General features: G+C 44.9%; 1 protein-coding gene across 1 annotated transcript in view; it reads right to left on the reverse strand.

The window, feature by feature from the left end:
* DYNC2I2 (dynein 2 intermediate chain 2) overlaps positions 1–26,981 on the reverse strand; it is a 1,029,522-nt gene that overhangs the window by 629,459 nt on the left and 373,082 nt on the right. Inside the window, exon 5 of the mRNA XM_044058572.1 lies at positions 2,367–2,524. Within this exon, the coding sequence (XP_043914507.1) occupies positions 2,367–2,524 (158 nt within the window). The remainder of the gene's footprint in view (positions 1–2,366; positions 2,525–26,981) is intronic.

Here is a 26,981-nt window from a genome sequence, read left to right on the forward strand (position 1 = left end):
TCCCCATGCATAGTCTGATGCGTCTGTAGTTAGGGTTTGGGCAGCAGGGGGTGGTGTGAATGGCAGTCCCTTGTTTTGGTGGCAGGCCTCTCCCCACCATAGGAACTCTAGTTGCAGGCAAGGTATAATAGGAATCATTGTTTCCAGGCTGTGACAATGTTGACTCCATAAACATTTTAAGTACCACTGAAGTTTCCTCATATGCAGTCTTGCATATGGAATTGGAAGAATGCAAGTGGCCATGAACCCCAAGGCTTGCAGTATTTGTCTTGCAGATATAGAAGGGTTTTTGTGGCTACCTGTTTGAAGTAAGTCACCAACTGAATTTGCTTTTCTGGCATAAGAAAAGCCATCTGGGCAGTTGTATTCAAGCTTGCACCCAGGAATGTAATTTTTTGAGAGGGTAGTAATTGTGATTTATTTTCGTTTATGGTGTACCCTAGACAAGTTCGAAGCCTTTTTACAAACGCCAGATGTTTTAGAAGAATGGACTTGTTTTCTGCCTGAATTAGACAATCATCCAGGTATGGATATATTTGAATATTTCTTTGCCTGCAAAATGCAATTACTGGAGCCAGGCACTTTGTAAATACCCTGGGCGCAGTAGATAAGCCAAAGGGCGGTGCAGAGAACTGATAATGCAAGTAGCCTGCTTTGAAGCGGAGGTATCTTCTGCAAGATTCCCTGATTGGGATATGCAGGTAAGCCTCTTTTAAATCTAGAGTTGCCAACCAGGCATCTTTGCCTAGCATAGGAAGTAACTGGTGAAGAGTCAGCATCTTGAATTTTGGACTGTCCAGAAAGGTGTTTGGAGTAGACAGGTCCAGAATTGGACACCATGATTTGTCTTTTCTGTGTACCAGAATTTGTGGGAGTCAGGAACCCTGTAGTATCTGTCTGGCTTACAAGGAGTCGGGAGTCAGGGGCCATACTGGATTCTGAAAACACATCAACAATGTCTAGTACAGGAGGTATAGCCAAAGGCCTATGCTGAGAAAAAAGAAGGAAATCCCTAAGCCTCTATTTTGATTCAGAGAAATCCTGACTTTCCCAGTGGAAATGCTCCCTTAAGGTATATAAAGTTTCCCCAAAAGAAATATCCTCAGGGGGAGAAGCAGAAGGAATGGAATCCTCTGCATCAGAGTCCTCATAAGTAGGAATGGACAAATCCTGGTCATTAGAAGAAACAGAGTCCTGTTCAGAAGATTCATAGTCAAGTTCAGCCCTAGGCCTCTTGACTACCCCCGATTCGAGTAATTAAATCTTCAGCCATTTTGATCATTTGTTTTTTAGGCATATGGGCCTGAACATGCGGCCTGAGTGTCGGTTTTTTAGACATAGATCGAGATTTTGGCCTTAAAATTGAAGGAGGTGTTGGTTTACTATACAAATCTGTAGGCCTGAATACACCCTCAGAAGCCGGTGCCTGCACAGTGGCTCCAGACCCACCCAAGGTAGAGACATCTGCGGGTTCCATAGGTGAAGTATCTCGTGGCATACCGGACTCCGAATGGGACTCAGTAGAGGCCTGCAAATCAGAAGAAGTGGGCATCAGGGGCTGCGAAAGTGCCTCACTGAGTACTGGCGAACTGGCGACTGGCTTAGGAGAAGCGTCGTCGGCAGTTTTGGACCTCAACAGCCTGACTCTGTCTTTTTCTTTGCATTTTTTCGGTATTCCGGTAGTCGGATGGCTAACCAATGACATTTCTGGATAATTAAACCGAGAACTGAAATATTTAGAAGCAAAAATGTACCGACGACGGATAGTGCAATGATTAAATAAAGCACAAAACCGACAGCAAGGTACATCGTGGTCTGGGCCTAGGCAAGGAATACAGTACAAATGGAAATCCTTATGAGGTATTTGTTTCCCACAAGTAATATAATTATTAACTTTTACTGACATCGGTAAGCAGCAAGAAAAAAGTTTCCCCAATGGGGTACTTAGCTTTTAGTTGAAGACTTCGGTTCTGAAACTCGAAAACAAAAATTTCAGGAGTCAGCCGACCGGCACTTGCGAAGTGCTTCTGCTTCGGACACCGCGCGGCACGAAAGACTGATGTAATGGCGTTGGCTGCATGTTTTATACCCCTGACATCAAGGAAAAAGGGACAGCAACTGACGCAGGACCCAAGACTTTGTTAATAAGGCCGACTGAGGGCAACCTGCCAGCAGATTACCCAAATGTAATGACTGCAACAGTGAAACACGAAGAACATCATTCAATTACTGACAAATACTGCCCAGTGAAACTGCATCGACCTATTGTCTTTTTTTTCTCAAAAACTCAATCTTGAACTTCTTAAACTGAAAAATAACATTCTGTCACGGTGGGTGATGGAAGCAGATTATCTTAAAGAACTTACCTGCAAAAAGAGAAGGCTGTGAAGGGTGGAAAGCCAGACACATAACAGAACTGGAAACATCCAATACAATATCAGGATGCTTGGTATTTAATCCTCGTCTATCCAGATTCCAGGTACACAGAAAAGACTTTTCAGTGCTCCAGTCTCCATCATCCATTCTGCAAGAAATAATATTCATAAGAACAATTCTTCTAACTTGCTAAATGTTCTCAATACACAGCTCCCAAGCATAAGCAGTACAGGGTACTGATAAAATTTTCATCAGCTCTTGAGAATATAATTTGAAACAGTATGGTCCTCCTTAACATTTTTAGCATTATTCAAACTTAAATGAACAAGAAGTCTTGACTAAGGATAGCAATTCTCTAGTGAGAAAGAAAATCATGAATGTATGAAGAGGCAATAAAGCAAGACATCAAGAGAATGGTAGAGTTCAATCAAAACAATCATGAGCATTGAGATCCAAGCAATACATACCAGACTTGGCAGCAGTATTAACATGTATTAACGAGACTGGTACACCTTGGCATTCTCATACCTGACCAATTCATAACGGCAGATTACTTAGCTAGAACCTGCTACTGTGGCATACAGGTATAAATCCCTGACTACAGCCCAAGCAACCTGAACACAGAAAGTGGCCTAGGCACTGCAAAGCACAAGCAGAAAGGAAAGGCATGCCCATCCTATGTGTGTTTGGTGGGGGGTGCGCACACAGGAGCTTGTATGTGCAGGTTGATTTCCCTGGTGAAGATTAGAGAGAAAATATAGTTGTGTAAGCCATATTTACCTGTAACAGTAGATGTCAGAATTTCTCACTGCCTCAGTGGCATTTTGGGTTATCTGCCAAGGTAACACAGTACTGACTAGCTTTCAGAGCCACAGACTCCCCTCTCTCACTCCTCCTGTGACAGCTGATTGATTGAGCATATCCTGAGAGGGAAGCCTTCAGCTGTAATATGAACTGAGTGCTCAGGCTTTCACGCTTCCACAAAGGAAGAGCACAAAGTACCCGAAGCCAGAATCATCTAGCAAGAATGAATTTGCAGCCAATCAAAATACCATACAAAAACAAATCCAACAACAACCGAATCAAAGAAGCTGAAACCCACCTCAACTATGCACAGTTTGGGGGATGGAGGGTGGATGCTGCCACTGGGGCAGTGAGGAATTTGAACATTTATTTATTTATTTTATTTACATTTGTTTACCGGGAAATTTCGACTGGACACAGGTCCTTTTTCAGCGGAGGCCTGGGGAGAAAAGTTCCACAGAAAGACATGGTAGATGGTAAACAATAACAATCAAGGAATGTATACAGTGGAGGTGATCATGACATGGAGAAATACAGGAGCAAATTAGGTACAATTGTGTAGTAACCTCTAATTAAAAACATTGAGAAATAAGAAGTAAAACACAGTGTTACAAATTTTCTAAACAGTAACTAGATAACAATAATACTAGACTAAATGAATAACTAAATCCTGGAAGGATTAACAACCAGTGAGTAATCTTCAGTTCAGTTTTATAGTGATAAGAGGGGATACTCTATCTAAACCTGGGAAAGGAGAGAAGGGTTGAATGGGGGGGGGGGGGTATTGGACGGGATTTGGACAAGGACAAAGCCAGTGAGAATTTAGGTGAGATTTAAGTGCAGTCTTGAAAAGACTGCAGGAAAGAAGGGTAGTTATGATAGTAGGAAGGTTGTTCCAGAGCTTGGATATAGCGCAGAAAAATAGTGCTTCACCTGTTGAGTTTTTGGCTTTGGTGACCTGGAGTAGATTTTTGTTGCAGGAGCGTAGTGGTCTGGAAGAGTGGTAGGGTTGCAGAATTGTAAGGAGGGATGGGATTTAGAGAGGGTGATTTACTAGTTTATGATGAAAGGCAAGTTGAGCTTGGTGTAGGAGTTGTGGGAGTTCAAGCCAGTCAAGGTCTCTAAGGGAGACACAGTGGTGGCTGCGGTAAGAGGCATCCGTGGCAAATTTTGCGATTTTATTGTAGCAGGCTTCGAGTTTGTGTAGGTCTGACTGTCTAAGATTTGTAAGTATGGGTGATGCATAGAGTAGGGTGAAGATTAGTTGGGAATTGGCAATAGAGATTCTTCCTGGTTTGGTGAGGTATTGGCAGCTTCTATATAAGGCACCCAGTTTTTTGTGAACGTTTTGTATTGTTAGTGATATGTGGGTGTCAAATTTGAGATTGTCAATCTGTACACCAAGTAGTTTTGTGTGAACTGTTGGTGAAATGGAAGTATTATCCTTGGCTTGAATAATGAAGTGTGGGGTGTTTGGGGTAGATTTGGAGGATTGGAAGATGAGGAGTTTGGTTTTATTTAGATTGAGGAGAAGCTGGGCATTAGATAGCCAGCTTTCAACTGAAGAGAAAGATGCTTGGGTGATCTGTTGGAGTTCTGTTAGAGTTGGGGCTGAGCAGATGAGGATGGAATCATCTGCATACTGTATGAGGGAGCCACGTTTGGTGGCAGTGTGCAGATTGTTGGTGAAAAGGGAGAAAAGTAGGGGGCCAAGGATGGAGCCTTGGGGAACCCCGAGAGTAACAGGAAGGCGAGTGGATAAATTGTTGTCCCAGATGACTGATTGCTGGCGGCCTTGTAGATAGCTGTGGAACCAGTTTGTGGCTGGTGTGGAGATAGAGAGGTCAGATGGAGCAGAGAGTAGTAGATTGTGTGACAATGTCAAAGGCTTTAGAGAGATCCAGAAATACAGCAGAGGAGAGGAGGCCATTGTTTTTGTGATGGAGGATAGTGTTGGTGAAGGTGAGGAGAGCAGTTGTCATGCTGTGGTGTGGTCTGAAACCATGCTGGGTTTTGGAGAGGAGGTTACTGTTAAGGTGGAATTTGGAGACCTGTGAATTGATGCATTTTTCGAGTATCTTGGAGATGGGGGAAGAGGATGGCTATGGGGTGGTAGTTGGAGAGGTCAGTGGAGGGGAATGATGTGTGATATTTTCCATAGCATGGGTACATAGGCTTCAGATATGGAGCAGTTGATTAATATGGAAATGGGATAAGCTAGGACATCAGCTGCTATCTTTAGGTATTCAGCTGGTAGGTAGCCGGCTGCTAGTTTTGTGGGTTTTAGTTTTGTCAGGAGTCTTTATATGTAGGAGGTGAGTACAGTGGAGAGAAAAGAAGGTAGGGAGGGGATTGTTTTGGATTTGGTGGGGGGGAAATTAGTGTAGGGAAGTGTTTTTTTGTTAGGGATAGAACAGATTCTGTGAAGTGTTTATTGAAGGAATCAGCAATGCTACTAGTGGAGAGAGGGGTGCTTACTTTTCCTGGGCAGAGTATAGAGTTAATTGTAGATCAGAATTGCTTGAGGTTGTTTTGGGCGGATTTTAGGGACGTCTGATAGAAAAGGGCTTTGTCTGCTTTTACTTGCTTTTTGACCTTGGTACGTAGTTCAAGGAAGAGTTGCATACATGAGGGTTTTTTAGTTATGCGCCAGGGTTCCCATGTTTTATCCCTGGTTTTCATAATGCCCCTGGTATTTTTTGCAGCCAGGGGGAGCTCTCAGTTCTGATTCTGGTGTTTCTCAAGGGGGCACGGGAGTTAAGGATGTTGAGGAAGGTACTGTTAAAGAAATGGACTGCTTAGTCTAGGTTGAGGTACTTTAGAGGTGACCAGTTTACATTCTGGAGGGAGGAGGTGAAGGAGCTGGGGTTAAAATTAGCTTTGTTGCGAATAAGTCTGTGGGTAATGGGTTTGCAATCATTAATGTGATTGTTTAGAAGGAAGGTTGGGGAATGGTCACTGAGGGAGTCAGGTAAACAGCCTGCTAAGTAGGTATGAGGGGCTTTGTTAACTTAGACCCAGTCAAGAATGGTGTGGTTATTGGGGTTTTTATTGATCCTAGTGGGGGGATGTATTATCCGAGAGAAACCATGGAGATGTAGGTGGAGTGATGGGTGGTTGCTGTTGCAGGATAGCCAATTGATGTTGAAGTCCCCGAGCATTCTAGTTTCTTGGGGTGGGGAGAGACTGGCCCAGTCTAGTAGGTTTTCAAGAGGAGGTATATTTTGGCCTGTGGGAAATAGCACCCTATAATGTTGACTGATTTTTTTAGAGTTTAATTTGAGGGTGGTATAAAGTATTTCTTCCGTGTCAAACTGGGGAGCTGATTTGGTGAAAATTTGGATATTGAGGTGGTGTTTGTACAACAGTGCCACACCTCCTCCTTTTCTGGATAGTCTGTTCTTACAGAGGATGTATCCAGGTGGGAGTATTTCCTCACTTTTGATTTGAGGTTTGAGCCACTATTCGGTTAGGATACGGATGTCAGGGGCTTATGTATGCATGGAGGTCTTGGATTTTATTACAGATGCTTCTGATGTTAAGAGACATAATGAGGAGGTCATTTGGGTTTTTGCTGCTTGTGATTTGGGTGATGACGGAGTTGGTTGGAAGGGGGTTTTGGGTTGCGGTGCACATCTCCACTGAGAGCAAGTTAAGAGAGAGTGTTGAGAATATGTTTTATATATGCAGTAAAAAATGTGTTGTATTTACCACAGAGAGGAAGGACTTGCACAGATGTGCTACTGTCCATCATCCACACTGCCTCAGTGGTATTTTGGATAGATTCTAAAGCTTACCCCACCTGAGAAGTAAAGGATAAGGATCCAGGAGCCTCTAGAGAATGGTTCTAGCAAAGTCTACTCTGGATCTTGAAAAGGAATCAAGTTTGTAATGCTTTGTGAAGGCATGAACAGAGGACCGGGTTGCTGCCTTTAGAATGTTTCTACAGTCCACACCTTTCCAATTTACCATCAAAGAGGATAAGGCCATAATACAGTGAGCCTTATGTTTACCTGAAAGAAATTTACTATGGTGGGAGTAACAGAAAAAATAGCAAAGGACAAACATCATGCAATAGTCTGCTTAAAGACAGGTTGATCGTTCTTAGCCTCAGTATGAGAGACAAACAGCTGTTAATCATTTCTAAAAGGCTTTGTTCTGTCAGTGCAGTACCTGAGCTGCCTGTGTGCATTCAAGGTATGCAGAATCCTTTCTCCCTTGGTTTTTGGATCAGGCTAGAAGACTTGAAGAGTGATGGCTTGATTCAAGGTAAACTCAGAAACAACTTTAGACATGAATGAGGGATTAGTGCATAACACAACCCCACCCTTGCGAAAAATCGGATAAGTTTGGACCACCGACCATGAGAACTTGCAGTTCCGAGACTCACATTGCAGATATCAGGCAATATGTAAAATAGCTTGCTGAGTAAGGAATCACAAATCAGCATGAGAAGCAGGTTCAAAAGGAGGTGTGCTCAATTCTTCAAGAACAAAGCTGAGATCCAAGGGAGGAGGTAAGTACAGTTGTGTTGCACTTACCATAACTGCACATGTTAGAATAGATCAGTGTTGCAGTACTGATTCTTCCTGCCACGATGAGGCCCACAAACTGGCCATATTCAGTCTTTGCATCATCCCCAGCCAAATGTCATCGAAGGACCAAATACAGGGTATACGATGGGGGTCTATCTGCAACACCTTCAAGTCTTTCTAAGCTGTGTTAGTCAGTCTGATGCCTGAGAACAACATGATCCTTCCAGTTGTCTGAACGTTTGAGACAAATAACTGGACTAGAAAGAGAGGAAGGGGATACATAGGGGAGATGATGATGACAGGATAAGGGTACCCACCCTAATCAACAACCATAGGATGCCAAGCAGACACGGGAGAAGGAGGGTCTAAGTTGGTACTGAAATACTGATCTATTCACAAATCTACAGTTATGGAAGTATAACACAACCGTATCACTGTACTGATTTCTTTATTTATATGTGTGTGTGTGTGTGTGTGTGTGTGTATATATATATATATATATATATATATATATATATATGGGTCCCCTTCACATGGTCGACAGTTCATTTGATCGACAGTTATTTGGTCGACGATTCATATGGTCGACAGGTAAATTTGCCCCCCTCCCCCCCAATGTTGTGCGACCCTGGAGTTGATATATATATAGTTAGGTGTGGGGGGCACAGCCCCCCACATTGGGGGGTAGGGGGGTGAAGCCCCCCACATAAAACTGCTTGTCGATCAAATTAATTGTCGACCAAATAAAAGTCGATCAAATGAACTGTCGACCATGTGAAGTAGACCCATATATATATATATATATATATATATATATATATATATATATACATAAAAATATATACAAACATCTTTATTAAATTATCACTTAAGACATAGGCAAATATACAATACTAGAAAAGAAAACAAAAACATTTCCATTTAAAACAATATACATCATATATATTTTCTTTGCAACTATCAGTTCAAATTCCTGCCTTCCCTTAAACCTCACTTCTTTTGGCTGTTCCCATTAGGGCTCGCCACAGCAGATCATCAGTTCCCATTTCTTTCCTGTCCTCTGCACCTTGCTCTGTCACACTAACCACCTGCATGTCCTCTCTCACCACATCCATAAACCTTATCTTAGGCCTTCTTTTCCTCTTACCTGGCAGCTCCATCCTTAGCATCCTTTATCCAATATACCCCTGCATCTCTCTTCAGCACATGTCCAGACCAACGCAATCTCGCCTCTCTGGCTTTGTCTTCAAACCGTCCAACCTGAGCTGATCCTCTAATATACTGATTCCTAATCCTGTCCATCCTCGTTAAAATCTTAACATCTTTGACTCTGCCACCTCCAGCTCTGACTCCTGCCTTTTTGTCAATGTCACCATCTCCAACCCATATAACAGAGCTGGTCTCACTACCCTCTTGTAGACCTTCCCTTTCACTCTTACTGGTACCAGTCTGTCACAAATCACTCCTGACATGCTTTTCCACCCAATCCACCTTGCCTGTATTCCCTTCTTCACCTCGCTTCCACACTCACCATTACTCTGAACTGCTGATCCCAAGTATTTAAATTTATCCACCTTCACCAACTCTGCTCCCTGCATCCTCATCATTCCTCTATCCTCCCTCTCATTAAAACACATATATTACGTCTTAGCCCTGCTGACTTTCATTCTTCTCCTCTCTAGAGCATATCTCCACCTCTACAGGGTCTCCTTAACCTGTTCCCTACTCTCACTACAGATCACAATGTCATCCAGAAACATCATAGTCCACGGGGACTCCTGTCATAGGTTCATAGGTAGGTACTGGGCTATCTGCCTGAAGGCATATATTAGCCCAGCCACATTGTGCGGTATTCACCGCCCCTTTGGTTAGTTCCCTAGGCCCTTGATCTAGCAAGCTAGTACCCTTGGCCCCTATCTAGTAGAGCTGTTGGTATGATCCCTGGTGTGAACTTTCTGTTACCCATCCACTCAAGGCTCCTCTTGAAGAGTGATAGTGAGGGACTCTGTCTTATGTAGATCAGGACCTTGTTCCATAGCAAGGGAAGTCTTTGCGAAGGGAATCTATCCCTCCAGCATGTTCTATTCATTGTTGTGCTGAGGTTTATATCCCTAGAGAGTGTAGCTCGAGTAGATTTGGTTTTGCTAAGATGGAGCATGTTCAACAGTTCTGGGTTGGACATGGCTCTGTATGTTAGACAGAGATCGCCTCTGAGAAGGCGGTATGCAACAGAGAAAAGCCTTAGTTTTTTCAATCGTGCTGCATAGGGCAACTGTTTGAGGCCAGTAATCCTCTTAGTGAGGTACCTCTGTGGTCTCTCTAGCTGCTGGAGATGCCTAGCCAGGTACATTCCAATTGATGCATTGTCCTCAATAATGGGTCTGATGAGGGAAGAGTAGAGGGGCACCACTACATCCTTAGATCTTGATGCGAACCCTTTCGTGATCAGATGGGTCACATAGAAGGATTTTCTAACCGCCTTGGCAACATGGTTATCAATGGAAACCTGACTATCTACTTGGGTCCCTAGATCCCTTATTACTTCTTCAGATTTCAGGGGGTTACCTCCTATGTGGTAGTTCATGAGTACTCTGTTTTTTCCAAAGGGGATTACTACGCATTTTTTAGCATTTAGCTTGAGACCATGGCTTTGACACCATGCATCAGTCTCATTAAGGCCCTTCTGGAGGATATCCATGTCGGCTGGAGACTCTATTATAGCACCCAGTTTGCAGTCGTCCGCAAACTTGGTCAGCCACAGCCCTTCAGTGCTTGCCTGTACTCCTGAGAAGTATAAACCAAACAGGAGGGGCACCAGGACAGAGTCCTGAGGCACACCGCTCATTACTGGTCTGGATTTGGACATAGATCCCACTACTCTTACCTTTGTGGGATCTGTCTGAGAGCTAGTTTGCAAACCATCTTGTGACGTAAAGGTTTATGCCCAGGTTGGTGAGTTTATCAATAATACCCGAATGAGGAATGGTGTCAAATGCTTTAGCAAGGTCAAGGTAAGCCGTGTGTACCTCCTTTCCCATATCTATAGCCTGAGTAACCGTCTCAAAGAAGTCCACCAGGTTCAGGAGGCATGATCTGCACTTGACAAAGCCGAACTGTGTGGGGTCAAGTGTTTGGAGGTTCCCAATCTCTCCATTTATGAGTTCCATAATGATTCGCTCCATTGCCTTACAGATCAGACTGGTCAGACTTATTGGTCGGTAGTTCCTAGGGTCGGTTGTGGGCCCACCCTTGTGCACCAGAACCACCATTGCTGTGCGCCATTCTATGGGCACATATCCTGTCGAGAGGCTGAAACTGAACAGGGTATTCAGATGCGGGGTTAATTCACTTTGGAGCTCATGTATGACACAGCCCGGGACACCATCTGGTCCCATTGGAGGCAGTGTTTTTAGCTTTAGATAGAGCCTTATTAACCAACATATCAGTAATAATTGGAGTTACACAATCCCCTGGAATTGTAATAGGCCCTGTAGGTGGTGAGGGGGGGGGGGGGGGGAATTTGCACTGAACCTATCAGCCAAGATGTTGGCAGTCAGTGGAGTCAGTGTATTTTGTTCCATTTTGTACTAGCTCAGAACAGACCTGAGGGTTGCCATTTAGGTTTTTGACGTAACCATAGAAGGCCTTATGGTTATCCTTGGCATCTTTGGCAACTTTCTTTTCAAAATTGGCTTTAGTTGACTTGATGAGGGCCCTCAGTTTCTTACTAATGCTGATCAGGGATGATTTTTCTACTTGAGATTTGGCCTTTTTTTGTATAAGTCTCCTCCTTTTATTGTATAGTTTGCTTATGGCCGGGGTCCATCAGACTGGTTTCTTCTTGCTTGAGGAAGGAGTCTTGGTTTTATTTGGGATAGCACGGTCCATGCAATCCTGAAGATGTATATAAAGTGCCTTGATGTAGGATTCTGCATCCTGGATATCATTATCCTTCTGCAAGGGAATAGTGAAGCTTTCCACTTCTGATGCAAGTAGTTTGAAGTTTGCTTTGGAAAGGTTTTTTACAATGGTTTCTTTGACTGGGGGAGGTGGAGGGGTGAGGACGTCCAGGGTTATCAGTTTGTGGTCTGATCTGACCAGAGAGGGAGTGATAATGGGTGTGGTACAATGGGCGCCCATATTTGTGATGACTAAATCCAATATGTTGTCCCCTCTAGTAGGAGAGCATACCAGTTGTTCAAGGGCATTTGAATTTACAAATTCTATGAACCACTGGCCATAGGAGTTAGAACTTTGGTAGTTCGCCTAGTCTATACCAGGGTAGTTGAAATCACCCAAAATTATGGTGTTGGGTAGGACCTTTAAATTTTCCAATGCCTCAAGGAATGCTGAGTGAGCATCTTGGGACATGCTGGGCAATCTATAACAAGCTACGACTTGAAATGTGGTTTCGCCTGCTGATAGTTGCGCATGGATGATCTCTGGGGCATCATGCTGTGCCACTAACCTGGAGATGTGGGTATCCTTTATGAATATGGATACACCTCTGCCCTTTGTACTGCGATCCGGTAACTGAGGCCGGAAGGTATGATATGAATTGTAACCTGGTAGTGCTGGAGTGCTCTCTGGAGCCTTGAACCAGGTTTCCGTCACTGCACAAACATCGATTTTCTCCATACTGACGAGTGCCTCGAGTGCATGCATTTTGAGGTTGAGACTTCTGGCGTTGAGTAGCATTACCCTTAGTTTTTGGTTACCTGTACTGGTTACGGTGGTTGGTTTGTCCTTTGAGCCTTGCCTAAAAAAGGCACTATGGGGATGGCAAGAGCCTTGGCCAGTATTCAAAAGCCTAGGGGTGACAGGTGCAAACCATCTCTGGCGAAACAGCGAGGCTTGTCTAACATGTCATCCCAGGCAGACAGACACTGGATCCCCTTAGAATGACACCAGAAGCTTAGCCAATTGTTGAAATTGATCATTTTGTCTTTGTATTGTGGTATCATTCTAGGTGAAGGTAGTATGCTACTCAAGGTCAGGGTCATACCAGTTTGGGCTACATGATCAGAGAGCTCCTCAATGTCTCTTTTCATGTAGTCCAGGGAGGTACGTCTTAGATCATTCACACCAACATGTACAATGACAGCGTCATACTTGTAGTTGTTCTGGAGTGACCTAAGTGTCTGTGTTATGTGGCGGATCCTAGCACCCGACAGACAGCTGACAGTAACCTTCTCTTTGTTCGGCCTGGTGAGTGGAACATCTGTGTGCCTTACTATAGAGTCGCCTATTATTAGCGTGTTGGGTATGGTGTTTTGCCTTAGGGGCTGTCGTGAGGCACACTGCTGAGGTGAATTATGTGTTTTCTGGCTTGTGTTTGGAGGTGCAGGTTGCTTGCTTGTCTGCTTTGGAGGGCACTGTTTCTTTTTCAGATTGGTACCTAGTGCCTCCGAATATGTTTTTGTGTATGTTTTGCCGGTGCTTGTTTTGTAGATCCATGTGTGACTGGTGGTGCGATGCTAGTGTGTCTCTTCTCCTCTTGACTGTCTGTTACAGTCATGGGTTGAGAGTGCTTAGCCTCCAGTCTGGCTGTGTATTTGCATCTCTCACAAGTGTTTTTGTCTAGCGGTAAGAAGACAGGTTGTCTGTATACATGAGGCAGTTGTGACATTGCCTCAGGATGCCCATTTCCACAAGATGAACTGGAGAGTACACCTGAAGCTGACCTCTGGACATGCTTGGAAAAGTGAATTTCACTTGTCTTGTGGACAGTCGAGGGTCTTATGCTGTATTATAATAGTGCTGTCTAGGAGATTTGGAAAATAATAGTGCTGTCTAGGAGATTTGGACAAGTGCTGATTTGGGTTATGCAAGTGCTGCAATAAGAGCAGTTGATCTGAAGCACTTGAGTTGAGGCTTGCCTAGTTCTAAGGGAAAATTTGCAGCGCAGACTTTGTGGAGCCAGGAATAGTATACCCCAGCTAACCGGCGCTGCAACACCGCGCAAAAAGAGAGTTGCAGGGTTTTAAGAGAGAGAGAGAGATCAAGGAGTTTGGAATTGACCCAAAATGGCCAATAAAACTACAGTTTCTAGGCAGTAACCACTCTTACAGGGACAGGCAGGCTTGCTCAGTGTTAACCACTGCCACCGGTGAACACAGAGACTTCCCTTTAGCCCAAGTAAACACTGGCCTCCAAGAAACTTACAAACAGTTCAGAACAGCAACTTTGTAACTGAACTTTTCTTTAAATTATAGAAAGTGGGAAAATAGCAAGACTTTTTTGTTTAAGGATAGCAGAGGCACACAAGCAGCAAACTAGTCCGAACAGTGCAATAAATGACCCCAACATGTGTGTGCTAGGTCAGAGGCAGGTAAAATGCAATTTGAAGAAAAAACAATTTTAAATTAAGTGCAACACAAAAAATGCAATAAACAGACTCTAGGTATGTTCTAAATACTGTTTCTAACACAGATATCAACTTTTGCAAGCAAGAAAACGCAGAAACGTAGGCAGCAATGCAGTTTTTCTAAGAAATAAACCAGAAGAAAATACTTAAAATCTCAAAAGTGGCTCCTTTCTTCTCTCAGCGTTTTCTCCTCTTGGTAGATGCTTCAGCAACAACTATCAAGCCTGGAAAGACGCCAAAACCACGCGGTCAACCTGTCCATCACCATTTCTAATAAGAAAGGGCTCAGAGCTGATCCTTGATGTAATCCCACCTCCACCTTAAATGCATGTGTCATTCATATCGCAGACCATCATTGACACACTACCCTCGTACATATCCTGTACCACTATTGCATACTTCTCTGCCACTCCCGACTTCCTAATACAATACCACAACTCCACTCTAGGCACCCTATCATATGCTTTCTCTAAGTCTACAAAGAAACAATGCAACTCCTTCTGACATTCTCTATACTTCTCCATCTACACTCTCAGTGCAAACATTGCATCAGTAGCACTCTTTCCCAGCATGAAACCATACTACTGCCAACTAATCATCAACTCCCTTCTTAACCTAGCTTTTACTACTCTTTCCCACAACTTTATGCTGTGACTTATCAATTTTATCCCTCTGTAGTTACTGCAGCTCTGCACATGACCCTTATTCTTAAAAACTGGTACCAAAACACTTATCCACTCCGCAGGCATCCTCTCACTTTCCAAGATTTCATCAAAGAATCTGGTTAAAAACTCCACTAACATCTCTCCTAAACACCACCATGCTTCCACAGGTATGTCATCTGGACCAACAACCTTTCCATTCTTCATTCCGTTCTTCACCCTCTTCATAGCTGTCCTTACCTCCTCCTTGTTAATCTGTTGCACTTCCTGATTCACTATCCCCACATCATCCAACCTTCTCTCTCTCTTATTCACTTCATTCATCAGCCCCTCAAAGTACTCTTTCCATCTGTTTAACACACTTTCCTCACTTGTGAGTACGTTTCCCTCATTATCCTTTATCACCCTTACCTGTTGCACATCTTTCCCAGCTTGGTCTCTCTGTCTAGCCGATCTGTACAGGTCCCTTTTCTCCCTCCTTAGTGTTCAACCTTTCATATATCTCTCAATATGCCTTATCCTTAGCCTTCACCACCTCTCTCTTCACCATATGCCTCATCTCCTTATACTCCTGTCTACTTTCTTCATCTCTCTGACAATCCCACTTCTTCGTCAACCTCTTTCTCTATATACTCTCCCGTACTTCCTTATTCCACCACCAGGTCTCCTTTTCCTCCTTCCTCTGTCCAGATGTCACACCAAGCACCTTTCTAGCTATCTCCCTTACCAGCTCTGCTGTAGTTACCTCACTCCTCATCTTGAACATTAGGTATGTGTTGTTCCCACAACTTCCATTTACTTCTATAAAATTTGCTCCTTCCTTTTTCCTAAAGATCCCTCTTCCAGTTAGTTTACCTCTTTTATAATATTAAATACCACAAATACAGTTGTAGACTGATTTCTATTTTCTAGTAATTGTTTTTTTGGCACCCAACAGAATTAAACTTAATAAGGCCCGACTATGTCTGGGCAATTCAGATCCTGTATCCCAGCTCAAAAAAAAACATTTCTTTACTTACAGCCATTTGCTCAACCAATATTGCTCAACCAATATATCTGACAAAGTACTCAGTTGGCAATTTTTTAAATCTACCAACTAATTACACTTCCAAAACATATGTTACCAGTTATCTCTTTCTTCTCCATCACACCTCCAACATTTGCTTCTTACCTAAGGAAAAATTACTTGAAGTTTGCTTGGGGTATAAAAATACATATGCAAACACTTCCAAGCAAAGATCCTAAAGCTTCTGGATTTGGATGCATGCATGGGAGCCATACATATGTCTTCCATTTGTTTTCTTGTAAAATACTTTTCCAGCCTCTTTTCCTATACACATCTTCCCACTGTTTTCTTCTAAATTGCTTTTCCAGTCTCTTTTCCCAATCTTTTCTGACCTCCTCTGATCGATTCTTACAGTTATCATGCAAAAGTTTATATGTTAAACTAATTATCCCTTTTTAAATACCTGCTTCTGTTCTAGATTCAACTAAAAACACTACCAGAGCAGGTCTTTCACTTAGAATTCCCATCCCTTTCTCTCTGCCTATACTCTGAGAAAGTACAGTTGTGTACACTTACCATAAATGTAGATGTTCGAGTGTATTCACTGTTGCAGTCATCACATTTGGGGTTATCTGCTTGCAGTAGCCCTCAGTCGGCCTGATTATCAAAGTCTTAAGTCCTGCATTAGTTGTTGTCTCACGTTCCATGACGTCAGGTAGTCAGGGGTATAAAGCATGCAGCCGACACCATTACATCAGTTTTTCTTGCCCCAGATGTCAGATGCCCCCATAATGGGAAGTAATTACATACAAGGTTACACCCCCATCAAAAAAGCAAATATACCAAAAAGCTTTAAGCATAGTAAACAAGAATAGAGGTATAGTCAATAGAAGTCAGGGGGCTGGAGGGAGGGTAACCAGGACTGCAACAGTGAATACACTCGAACATCTCCATTTATGGTAAGTGTACACAACTGCACTATGTTCTACGTGTTTCATTGTTGCAGTCATCACATTTGGGTAGATTCCCAAAGCTAAGGATGGGAGGAGGTAATTAGATAGCATTAGGACCAGCTATAAGGCCCTGCAAGACTGCAGTGGCAAAGCCAGCTCTGGATTTAGAAAAACATTGGCAAGTGGTAATGCTTGGTGAAGGTATGTACCGAACTCCAGGTAGCAGCTTCTAGGATGTCCCTGGTAGGGACACCTCTGAGAAAGGCTGTAGAGATAGATGCAGCCCTGGTTGAATGTGATCTTATCCCCTGTGGGGTAGGTTTTCCATGGTGCGTAAAGCAGAAATGAATGCAATGGCCTATCCACTTAGAAATAGTTTGATTTGAAATGGCCTTCCCCTCTGCCCCTGCAGCAAATGCAACCAGCAGCTGTTTGGATTTCCTGAGAGGCTTAGTCTTGTCCAAGTAAAATCTAAGTTGTCTGTGCACATCCATGGAGTGCAGTATTCATTCCCCTTTGTTCTGTGGATTAGAGAAGATGGTTAGCAAATGAATGGACTGATTAAGGGCCACACTGGATACCACCTTGGGCATGAAGGACACCCTGTCTGCATGAAAGATGATGAAAGGCTCCACTGCCCTGAGGGCCTGTAATTCAGACACCCTTCTTGCTGAAGTGATGGCTAAAAGGAAGGCTGTTTTCCAAGAAAGGAATTTCAACTCTGCATTTGCAGCTGGCTCAAAGGGAGGTAGAGTGAGCTTTTCCAATACAAAGTTAAGGTCCCAGGCTGGAGTAGGGGCTCTCCTGGGTGGTCTTAAGTTTTTGTCCCCTCTGAGGAATTGCTTCAGCAGTGGATGAGAAAATAAGGGGTGGTTCTGTATTGTAATGAGCTGAAATGGCTGAGGCATGAATTCTGATGGAAGAAAAGGAAAGGCCCTTGTGAAGCATCTTGGTTAAGTATTGAAGAATATGGGGTAAATTGGATGCTGCTGTGCCCATCCCCCGAGTCTGGCTCCAGGAACAGAATCCTTTCCATTTTTCAGCATAAGATTTTCTAGTACTAGGCCTCCTTGCCTCCAGAATGACATCCATCACTTGTTTACTGAGGGATGGTAATGGAGAGATCAGGTAATTAACCAGGTTGCCAGGTTCAGGGTTTAAAGCTGTGGTTGCAGAATCTGGCCTTCCTGCTGAGACAGCAGGGCAGGGGTCTGAGGCAGGTACCATGGTGGCAGCAGTGAGACACTGCACAAGAGGGGGTACCCAGTGTTGGCGTGGCCAGTCTGGTGCAATCAGTATTGTCCTTGGTTTGTCATGTTTGATCTTTAGTAGCACCTTGGGCAGGGGAGGCAGAGGGGGAAAAGCATAAACTGATAAGTTTTTCCAGGTGAAGGACAGGGCATCCACTTTTCAAGCTTGTTTGTGGGGAGTCCTTGTGCAGAATTTGTCCAATTGGTAGTTCTGGGGGGAGGCAAACAGTTCTATCTCTGGGCTCCCCCATTTGTTTCTCAACATGTTGACTATCTTTGGTTCCAGTTTCCACTTGTGTGGGTCCATGAGATTTCTGCTTAGGTCATCTGCCAGTGTATTTAGCTTTCCTGGCAGGAATTGAGCTTGTAGGTGCACTTGGTAGCTCAAGGCTGTGTTCCACAGAGCCATGGCTAGTCTGCAGAGAGGGTATGAGTGGGTTCCCCCCTGCTTGTTTATGTACCACATAACAGTGGTGTTGTCCGTCTTTACCTATAATTGTCCTGGAAGAATGTGGTCCTTGAAGGCTGTCAGAGCATTCTGTACAGCTAACATTTCTTTTTGATTGATATGCAGGTGCACTTGATTTGGGTTCCATTTGCCCTGAATGCACTGCCCTGCCAAGTGAGCCCCCCATGCATAATCTGATACGTCTGTTAGGGTTGGGCGGCAGGGGGTAGAATGAATGGCAGCCCCTTGTCTTGGTAGCAGGCCTCTGCCCACCAAACAAAGTCTATCTGTAGACAAGGTATGATAGGAATCATTGCTTCTAAATCCTGAGAATGTTGACACCATAGGCTTTTTAGATACCATTATAGTTTCCTCATATGCAGTCTTGCATAAGGAATTAGTAGAATGCAAAAGCCATGAACCCCACAGCTTGCAGTGTTTTCCTTGCAGTTAGCTGGGTCTTTGTGGCCAGTAGTTTGAAGTAGATTGTCAAATGAACTTGTTTCTCTGCCATGAGGTAGGCCATCTGGGAAGTTGTATTCAAGCTTGCTCCCAGGAATACAACTTGTTGGCAGGGTACAAGATGTGATTTCTTTTTGTTTATGGTGTACCCCAGAGACTTTAGCAATTTCTTTACAAATCCCAGATGATTTAATAGTATGTCCTGGCTTTCTGCCTGAATTAGACAATCGTCCAGGTATGGGTATATTTGAATATTTCTTTGCCTGCAAAATGCAATGACTGGAGCTAGGCACTTTGTGAATACCCTGGGTGCAGTAGATAAGCCAAAGGGCAGCGCAGAGAACTTTTAGTTATGTACTTACCATAACTTTGGATGTATGGGATCCATCTCGCCTACATTCATGACAGATGGGACAGATGGGTTCGGAGCCGATCCATCGGCTCCGACTCGGCAACTTATATACTAGCACGAAGTCTCTCATTGGCTGGGCTACACCCTATCCCAGGATGCACTACACCTGCTTCCCCAGATCTTGTTTGTTCGCTTTCATACACTCATGTAAGCACAAAGACACTATAAGTCACTATAACCAACTAAAGTTCTTCAAGAAAGAACGCCAAGAAAAAGTGACTACAGCTCCTCTAAATCCAAATGGCAGGGGGAAGGAGGGTGGGTACTTATGAATGTAGGCGAGATGGATCCCATACATCCAAAGTTATGGTAAGTACATAACTAAAAGATGTAATGGGATCCTATCTACATTCATGACAGATGGGACAGCGTCCCTAGCACCTACATCCCGGGTGGCTCATTGGAACACACTCCTGAGAACCATGGAACCAAAGGAAGCTCTGCCTCGAGAAACCACATCCAACTTGTAATGAGAAATAAAAGTGTGCGGAGAAGTCCAGGTTGCCGCAGCACAAATATCATCTATGGATAACTTGGAGTGAAAAGCTACCGAAGTAGCCATTGCCCTGGTAGAATGAGCCTTGACTGGAAAGGGAAGGTCTTTATTGGCCTGTGAATAAATAAAAGTGATACAATCTTTAATCCATTTTGAAATGGAGGCTTTTGATACTGGTTGACCCAATTTGTTCGCTGCAAAAGAAACAAACAATTGACTTGATTTTCGCGTTTGAGCGGTTCTATTCAAATAAAAACGTAACTGTCTATGTACGTCCAATTGATGCAAAGTATATTCTGCATTATTGGAGAATTCTGGGAAAAAAACAGGGAGTTCTATGGTTTGTTGCAAACAGAAAGAGGAGGCCACCTTTGGAATAAATGCAGGGTTCAATTTCAATGAAACTCTATGTTTGTGAAAAATCAAATAGGGAGGATCAGAACAAAGAGCTTGAAGTTCTGAAACTCGCCTAGCAGATGTTATGGCTACTAACAAGGCCGTTTTCCAAGACAGAAATTTTAAATCACAAGTAGCAGCTGGTTGAAAGGACGGGCAGTTAGGGCAGCAAGAACCATATTCAAATCCCAAGGAGGAACAGGATGAGATAAAGGAGGCCTAAGGAGCCAAGCCCCTTTAAGGAATGCCTTACAAAGTTTGTGAGACATCAATGAAGGTTCAAAAGAAGCATGAAAATTAGAGATTGCGCTAGCTGAACCTTAATGGTAGAAACTGAAGAGCCCGACTGAAAAGGAAGGCCAGAAAATTCAGAACCTCCGATACTGGAGCAGTGAGAGGATCTATACCGTTCTTGAGCCCAGAAGGCAAACCTTTTCCATTTACTGGAATAAAGTTTGATGGTGGAAGGTTTATGGGAAGAAGACAGAATGTGGACCACATCCGGCGAGAGAGCATTATCTCGGACTAAGGATGGAAGTGGAGTAACCATGCTGCCAACTTCAGGGACCTGAGAGACGGATGAGGCCGTCCTGACTGATGAGTCAACAGGTCTGGCACCGGATACAGAAACCATGGACCTTCTATCGCATGCCTCTGTAGGAAAGAGAACCAAACTTGACGAGGCCAGTGCGGGGCAATCAGAATCATCTCGCTCTCCATGTAAATGGCCTTCTGTATCACCCTCGGTAGGAGGGGGAACGGAGGGAAGGCGTAGAGAAGACCGGGGGGCCAAATGTGAGTCAGAGCGTCTCTGGGAATCTGTCCCTGAGAAGGGAACAGTGTGAAGAACTCTCTGCATTTCGCATTGTGAGGGCTGGAAAACAGGTCGCAGCAAGGAAGACCCCATCTGTCGAAGATTTTCGCAGCTATACTCTGATTGAGGGACCACTTGTGGGGCAAGAGAATGGTCCTGCTTAATCTGTCCGCAATCACATTGGACTTCCCCGGTATGTGCGTTGCCATTAGAAAGCGGTTGGTAGCTACCGCCCAGTGCCAAAGTCTCATGGCTTCTCTGCATAGTGGGTAAGACCTGGTACCACCTTGCTTATGTACCATACTACCGACATGTTGTCGGATAGGATAGCAATTGGGCCCTGTGGGAGAGCGTGATGGAGAGCTTGGAGTACCAATAGTACCGCTCTCATCTCCAGGACATTGATATGCAAATGCGTTTCCTGGATCTGCCATGTGCCTTGGACCGACCTGTCCAGGTAATGACCCCCCCACCCTACCTGGGAGGCGTCCGTGGTCACAGTGGCAACGGGACGTTGAGGAATAAAGGATCGCCCCTGGTCGAGATTTGACTGTAGAAGCCACCAACGCAGATCTCGACGGCAACTTTCCATGATTATGATTAAGTGGTTCAAGGGCAGTTCCTGATAAGACCATTGAACTGACAGTAGCCATTGTAGGATTCGCATGTGAAGTCTGGCCAAGGGAACTAGAAGTACAGTCGACGCCATCGAGCCCAACAGTTGTAGAATCCGATGGGCCGGGGCACTTTGTAAGTGAAGGCAGGATTTGGCTTGATCTTGTAAGATCTGAATTCTTGCTGCCGGTAAAAAGGCACGCATTCTTTTTGTGTCTAAGTCTGCGCCTATGAAAGTAATACGCTGAGAAGGCTGTAGTACAGATTTTTGCAAATTGAATGTGATCCCCAAGAAACGGCCCAAGGTGAACGTGGCTCTGAGCGCTTGGAGAAGTAGATGCTCGGAGGTGGCTGTAAGGAGCCAGTCGTCTAGATAAGGAAACACCTGGAATCCCATACTTCTCAGGTGAGCAGTTACCACTGCCAGACACTTGGTGAACACCCTGGGGCTGTGGTGAGACCAAAGGGCAGTGCTCGAATTGGAAATGACTGGCTCCGAGGCGGAAGCGTAAATGTCTCCTGGACTCTTGAGCTATGGGAATATGATAGTAAGCGTCCTGGAGATCTATTGAACACATCCATGCATCTTTTTCCAGCAAAGGAAGAATAGATTGAAGAGTGACCATTCGGAATTTGGACTTCTTGAAGCGATTCAATGAACTGAGGTCCAAAATGGGCCTGAAGTCCCCTGTCTTTTTTGGTACCAAAAATAATTTTGAGTAAGTTCCTGATCCGATCTGGTCGATGGGGACAGGCTGGATGGCTCTTTTTTCTAGCAGCTTTGAAATTTCTAATGCTGCCTGATCCCACTGACTGGGTGGTACGTCCGGGATTTCCCTTAAAGAAAGGGGGGGTTTGTTGAAGGGGATGATATATCCTCCGGTAATAATGCGAAGCACCCACTGATCGCTTGTTATGGATTCCCAAGCTGGAGTGCGCCAAGCGACCCCCGACTGGCTCCAGAGTTGCACAGTCGGGCAACAACTCAGGAACGCTGGTTGTATGAAGAACCACGAAAGGAATCGCGGTCTCCAGAGTTACGGGGGCCTCTGCCACCTCTGGGGCATCTTCCAAAATCCCCTGCCTCTGGAGGAATCACTGGGTGGAGTAGAGAAAGACTTTTGGGATTTTTAAACCACATTTTCCCTCCTCTCCCAGCCTTGGGATAAGGCCTGGAAGGAGCGGAATAACAGGCCCCAACGGCAGTCAAAGTCTTGCCCTCCTGCTCGCACCGAGTTAGTGTGTCCTTCACCTTGGGTCCAAACAAATATGACCCATCAAAGGCGCGAAGGAAGACTTGAAGGCCTCCGTAACGAACACAAGCGTAACCAGGCTTGTCTCCTAAGGCAACGCCTGTTCCGCTGCTCTACTCGCTCCATCGGCCGCATATGAGATGAGCCGCATGGACGAGTTAACAATAGAAAAAAGAGTATTCATCTGTGCGCCAACAGTCGAGGCCAGCGCTTCAGGTAGATTACCAACAAGGGAGTCATTTAGCTCTGAGAAGATCCCTTTGGAGCCTCGTAAAATGACATAAATAATTCAGCGACCGTAAGGTAAAGGCCGCTGAGGACAGGGTACGCTTCCCGTACCTATCCATACTCCTAGAATCCTTATTAGGAGGATGAATAGACGTCGAAGCCTCTGCCACGTCCTGCTGCATGGCAGAAGCCACCACCAAAGCATCTACCGGTACACCCTTTGTGAGAAATTCTTTTTGGGGGGGAGCTGACAAGAATTTATTGGGCCTGGTAGGCACCGGTTCCACGGAATCAGGGTGTTCCCACACCCTTCGAGAAACCAAATCAAGGAGTTCATTGAAGGGCGGAGACACCCAGGAGGCGGAGGGCTGGGCCCCAAAGGCCTTGAGGAAGACTGACTCCTCAGCTGAAGGGGTTTTGGCTTGCCAGTCACCTCTCTGTCTCAGAATCTCCAAGATATCTGAGAAGGAGATATCATCCGAAGATGATTTGGGGGACCCTTCCGCGTCATCGAGGTCAGTATCCGATGTAATAAACTCATCTTGGGAGTCTATGTGCTTCCTCTTACACAATTTCTTCCGTGGGGGTTCGTCCGAAGCAGTTTCGGATGGACCACCTGGAAGAAGGGAACCCCCGATAGGGGTATCCTCAGGCCCTGGGGCCCCGCTGCCGGGGGGCTGCAACGCAACAGAGGCACCAGTCTCCAAATCTAGGGACGGTGAGGCAGAGTCTAGTTGAACCGGCAAAGGCATGGCCAGCACGCTCCTCATGGCCTCAAAGGCCGGACCTCCAGAATCCGAGGAAGTCACTGGTCTAGAGGCCACGATGGCACTGGGAATTCCAGCAGCCGATGCTCCGAGAGGAAGACTAGGCACCGAAGCACCTAATCCCAAAGTATTCCCCTCGGGCCCGGCTGTAGAGGTCGCAGTACCAAACCCTGAACCGGAGGACAGGGTAGGAAGCATAGTCGGAGCCGAAAAGCCTGATAGGGGTCTCTGCTCCGACCGTATGGCTCCACCTTGCTCCACCACCACCGGCTCCAACAACTCAGAGGAGTTTGGAGGAGGAATCAAATGTGTCGGGAGGGGGATCGGCTCCGAAGCAAACTGTGCTGGAGCCGAGACCATTTTAGCAAACACTGGAGATTGGAAGAGCCTCTGTAAAACCCTATCCAGGTCCGAATCTGATAGTCTCGAGGATTTAGAGGAGGTAGACACTCGAGAAGACTTTCCTCTCGGCTCCGAAGGAGACCGGCTCCGAAACGGCTCCAATACTGTCGGCGCCGACACCACCAACTCATGGACCACCATCGGCGCCGAAGAAGCCTTCTTCGGAGCCGAGGGGGAAGAGTCTGAGCTGCACACTTCCACCGGCTCCGAAGCCATTGGAGCCGATGGAGGTGATTCACCTCTCGATACTCCAGCTTGCGGCTCCAAGACAATGGAACCGAGTAGGAGGTATCGAGGCAGACTCTCGACCCTCGGCTCGAAGTCAGTGGAGCCGAGGAAGAAGAGGTCAACTTTTCTTTTAGAAGTCGGCTCCGACGGACTTGTCGGAGCCGACGATCTTTCTTTGGAAGCAACAGGAGGATTCAAAGCTTCCTCAAAGGAGGGTTTAATAAGCCCTTTTAGAATGAGCTTGTTCTTTCGTTCTTGAAGAACTCTAGCTGAAAAAGCGTGACATACGCTACAAGTCTCTTGTAGATGTTTCGCCCCAAACAATAAACACAAATAGAATGACTGTCTGTTAAGGACATTTTGTAACTGCACCGAGTGCATTTTTTAAACCCTGACTTTTGTTCTTTCGACATAGTACAGGTACTACCACAAAAAAAATTTACCACAAAGTAAGCAAATAATGACAAAGGCCAACTGGAAAGCGCGAGACACACTGGCGCAAAATTTACCTCACAAGCAACAGGCACACAAGAACAACGGCCCAAAGCCCTTTAATTTAAACGGGCTTGGCCCGAAAAGCAAATAACCACAAAGGGAATTGAAAAGTACACAAAAAAAAAAAAAAAATACACAAGGGTAGGGCAAAGGCCCTCTAACTAAAATGGGCCTTGCCCGACTGAAAACAGGAATAAACACCAGACGACTCAAGCACTCAAAATCACAAATATAATAAAGAAGCTGTTAAAACAGCTGTTTGGTTAATATTTAACAAAAAACCCCAAGGTCAAGGACCAATAAAGGTACAAAAACAATCACTTAGCTCCAGCCAAGTCGAGACCACGTCCAGCTTGTAAAGCGGCAAACGAGATCTGGGGAAGCAGGTGTAGTGCATCCTGGGATAGGGTGTAGCCCAGCCAATGAGAGACTTCGTGCTAGTATATAAGTTGCCGAGTCGGAGCCGATGGATCGGCTCCGAACCCATCTGTCATGAATGTAGGCGAGATAGGATCCCATTACATCTGATAGTGCATGTAGTCTGCTCTGAAGCATAGGTATCTTCTGCAAGATTCCCTTATTGGGATGTGCAGGTAGGCTTCCTTTAAATTCAGTGTTGCCAACCAGGCATCTTTGCCTAGCATGGGAAGCAGCTGATGAAGAGTTAGCATCTTGAGTTTTGGGATTACCAAAAATGTGTTTAGGATAGACAGGTCCAGGATAGGATGCCAGGAATTGTCTTTTCTGGGTACCAGGAAAAGTCTTGAGTAGAAACCTTGCCTGCATTCTTCTTCTGGGACAGGTTGAATAGCCCTGATGCTTAAGAGAGAATTTGCTTTTGAGCCTCTGCCCACTGATTCGGGGGTAGGTCTGATCAACCGTTTGGGGTTGGTAAGGAGTGGAAGTGAAATCTGTATCCTTGGGAAACTATTTAAAACCCAATTGTCCTGGGTAATGAGTTCCCAATTTTTTGCATGCAGGGCAATCTTTCCCCCTAAAGGGACAGTCAGTTGAGCAGGGCTTGGAAGATTTAAAGTTAAGTCATTGAGACAGTTTACCATAAGGGGGAGTCTTACTACTTCCTGCTTTGGAAGTGGGAGCCCCCCATTGCTTAGGCCTGTGAGTACTTTGGGACTGAAGCCTGGGTGTTCTGCTGGTTCTCTGTTTGGACTGAGAAGGCCTGGAAGAGGCAGGAAAGGACTGATTCTTAGAGGGCCAATGCCTACTAAATCTGGGAGGCTGTACATGCAGGAAATCTTTAACAGTTTGCATAGATTTAGCTTTTTCCTCTATCTTTTTAAGTACATCTTCTGCTTTGTTGCCAAACAGGTGGTCTTGGTTTAAGGGAACATCCAGTAATTTAGCCTTAACATGATCTGGCAAAGACTGCTCCTTAAGCCAAGCATGTTTTCTAAGTTCAGACCCAGTGACAGCAGCCCTGCAAGATGCCTCTAATGAATCAAAACCACATTGCAAAGTATGTTTTCCAGCTTGTTCAGCAGAATGCATTAAATCCTGTAAATCTTTATTTTCAGCACAGTCAGGAATCAATATAATTTTCTGTTTAAGCAATCCAATAATATGCTGCTGATACTTTAACATATGAAACTGGCACTTTAAGGCCCTAATGGCCAAGGTTGCAGAAGTGTATAACGTCTTACGCCATCTATCCAGCACCCTGGAATCTCTATCAGAGGGGGTAGAATTTTTGGCATTAGTAGCCTTAATGCCCTTGGGTCCCTGTGAAATGGTCTCAGGATCCGCAATAGGATTTTTAAAGAGGAACATGTGAGAGTCAGGTACCCTGTAATACCTATCAGGTTTTCTGGGAGCAGGAGGTAAAGAGTCAGGGGCCAGACTAGATTACGAGAAGGCATCATCTACAATGTCCAGTACAGGAGGGAAAGCTAAAGGCCTGTGCTGAGGTAGGATTAAGAATTCCCTAAGCCTCTTTTTGGAGTCAGAGTAATCCTGGCTTTCCCAGCGGAAATGCTCCCTAAGAGTATGCAAGA

This window comes from Protopterus annectens, chromosome 16.part0 (genome assembly GCF_019279795.1).
Source record: "Protopterus annectens isolate FY-2018-M chromosome 16.part0, PAN1.0, whole genome shotgun sequence".
Classification (NCBI taxonomy): domain Eukaryota; kingdom Metazoa; phylum Chordata; order Ceratodontiformes; family Protopteridae; genus Protopterus; species Protopterus annectens.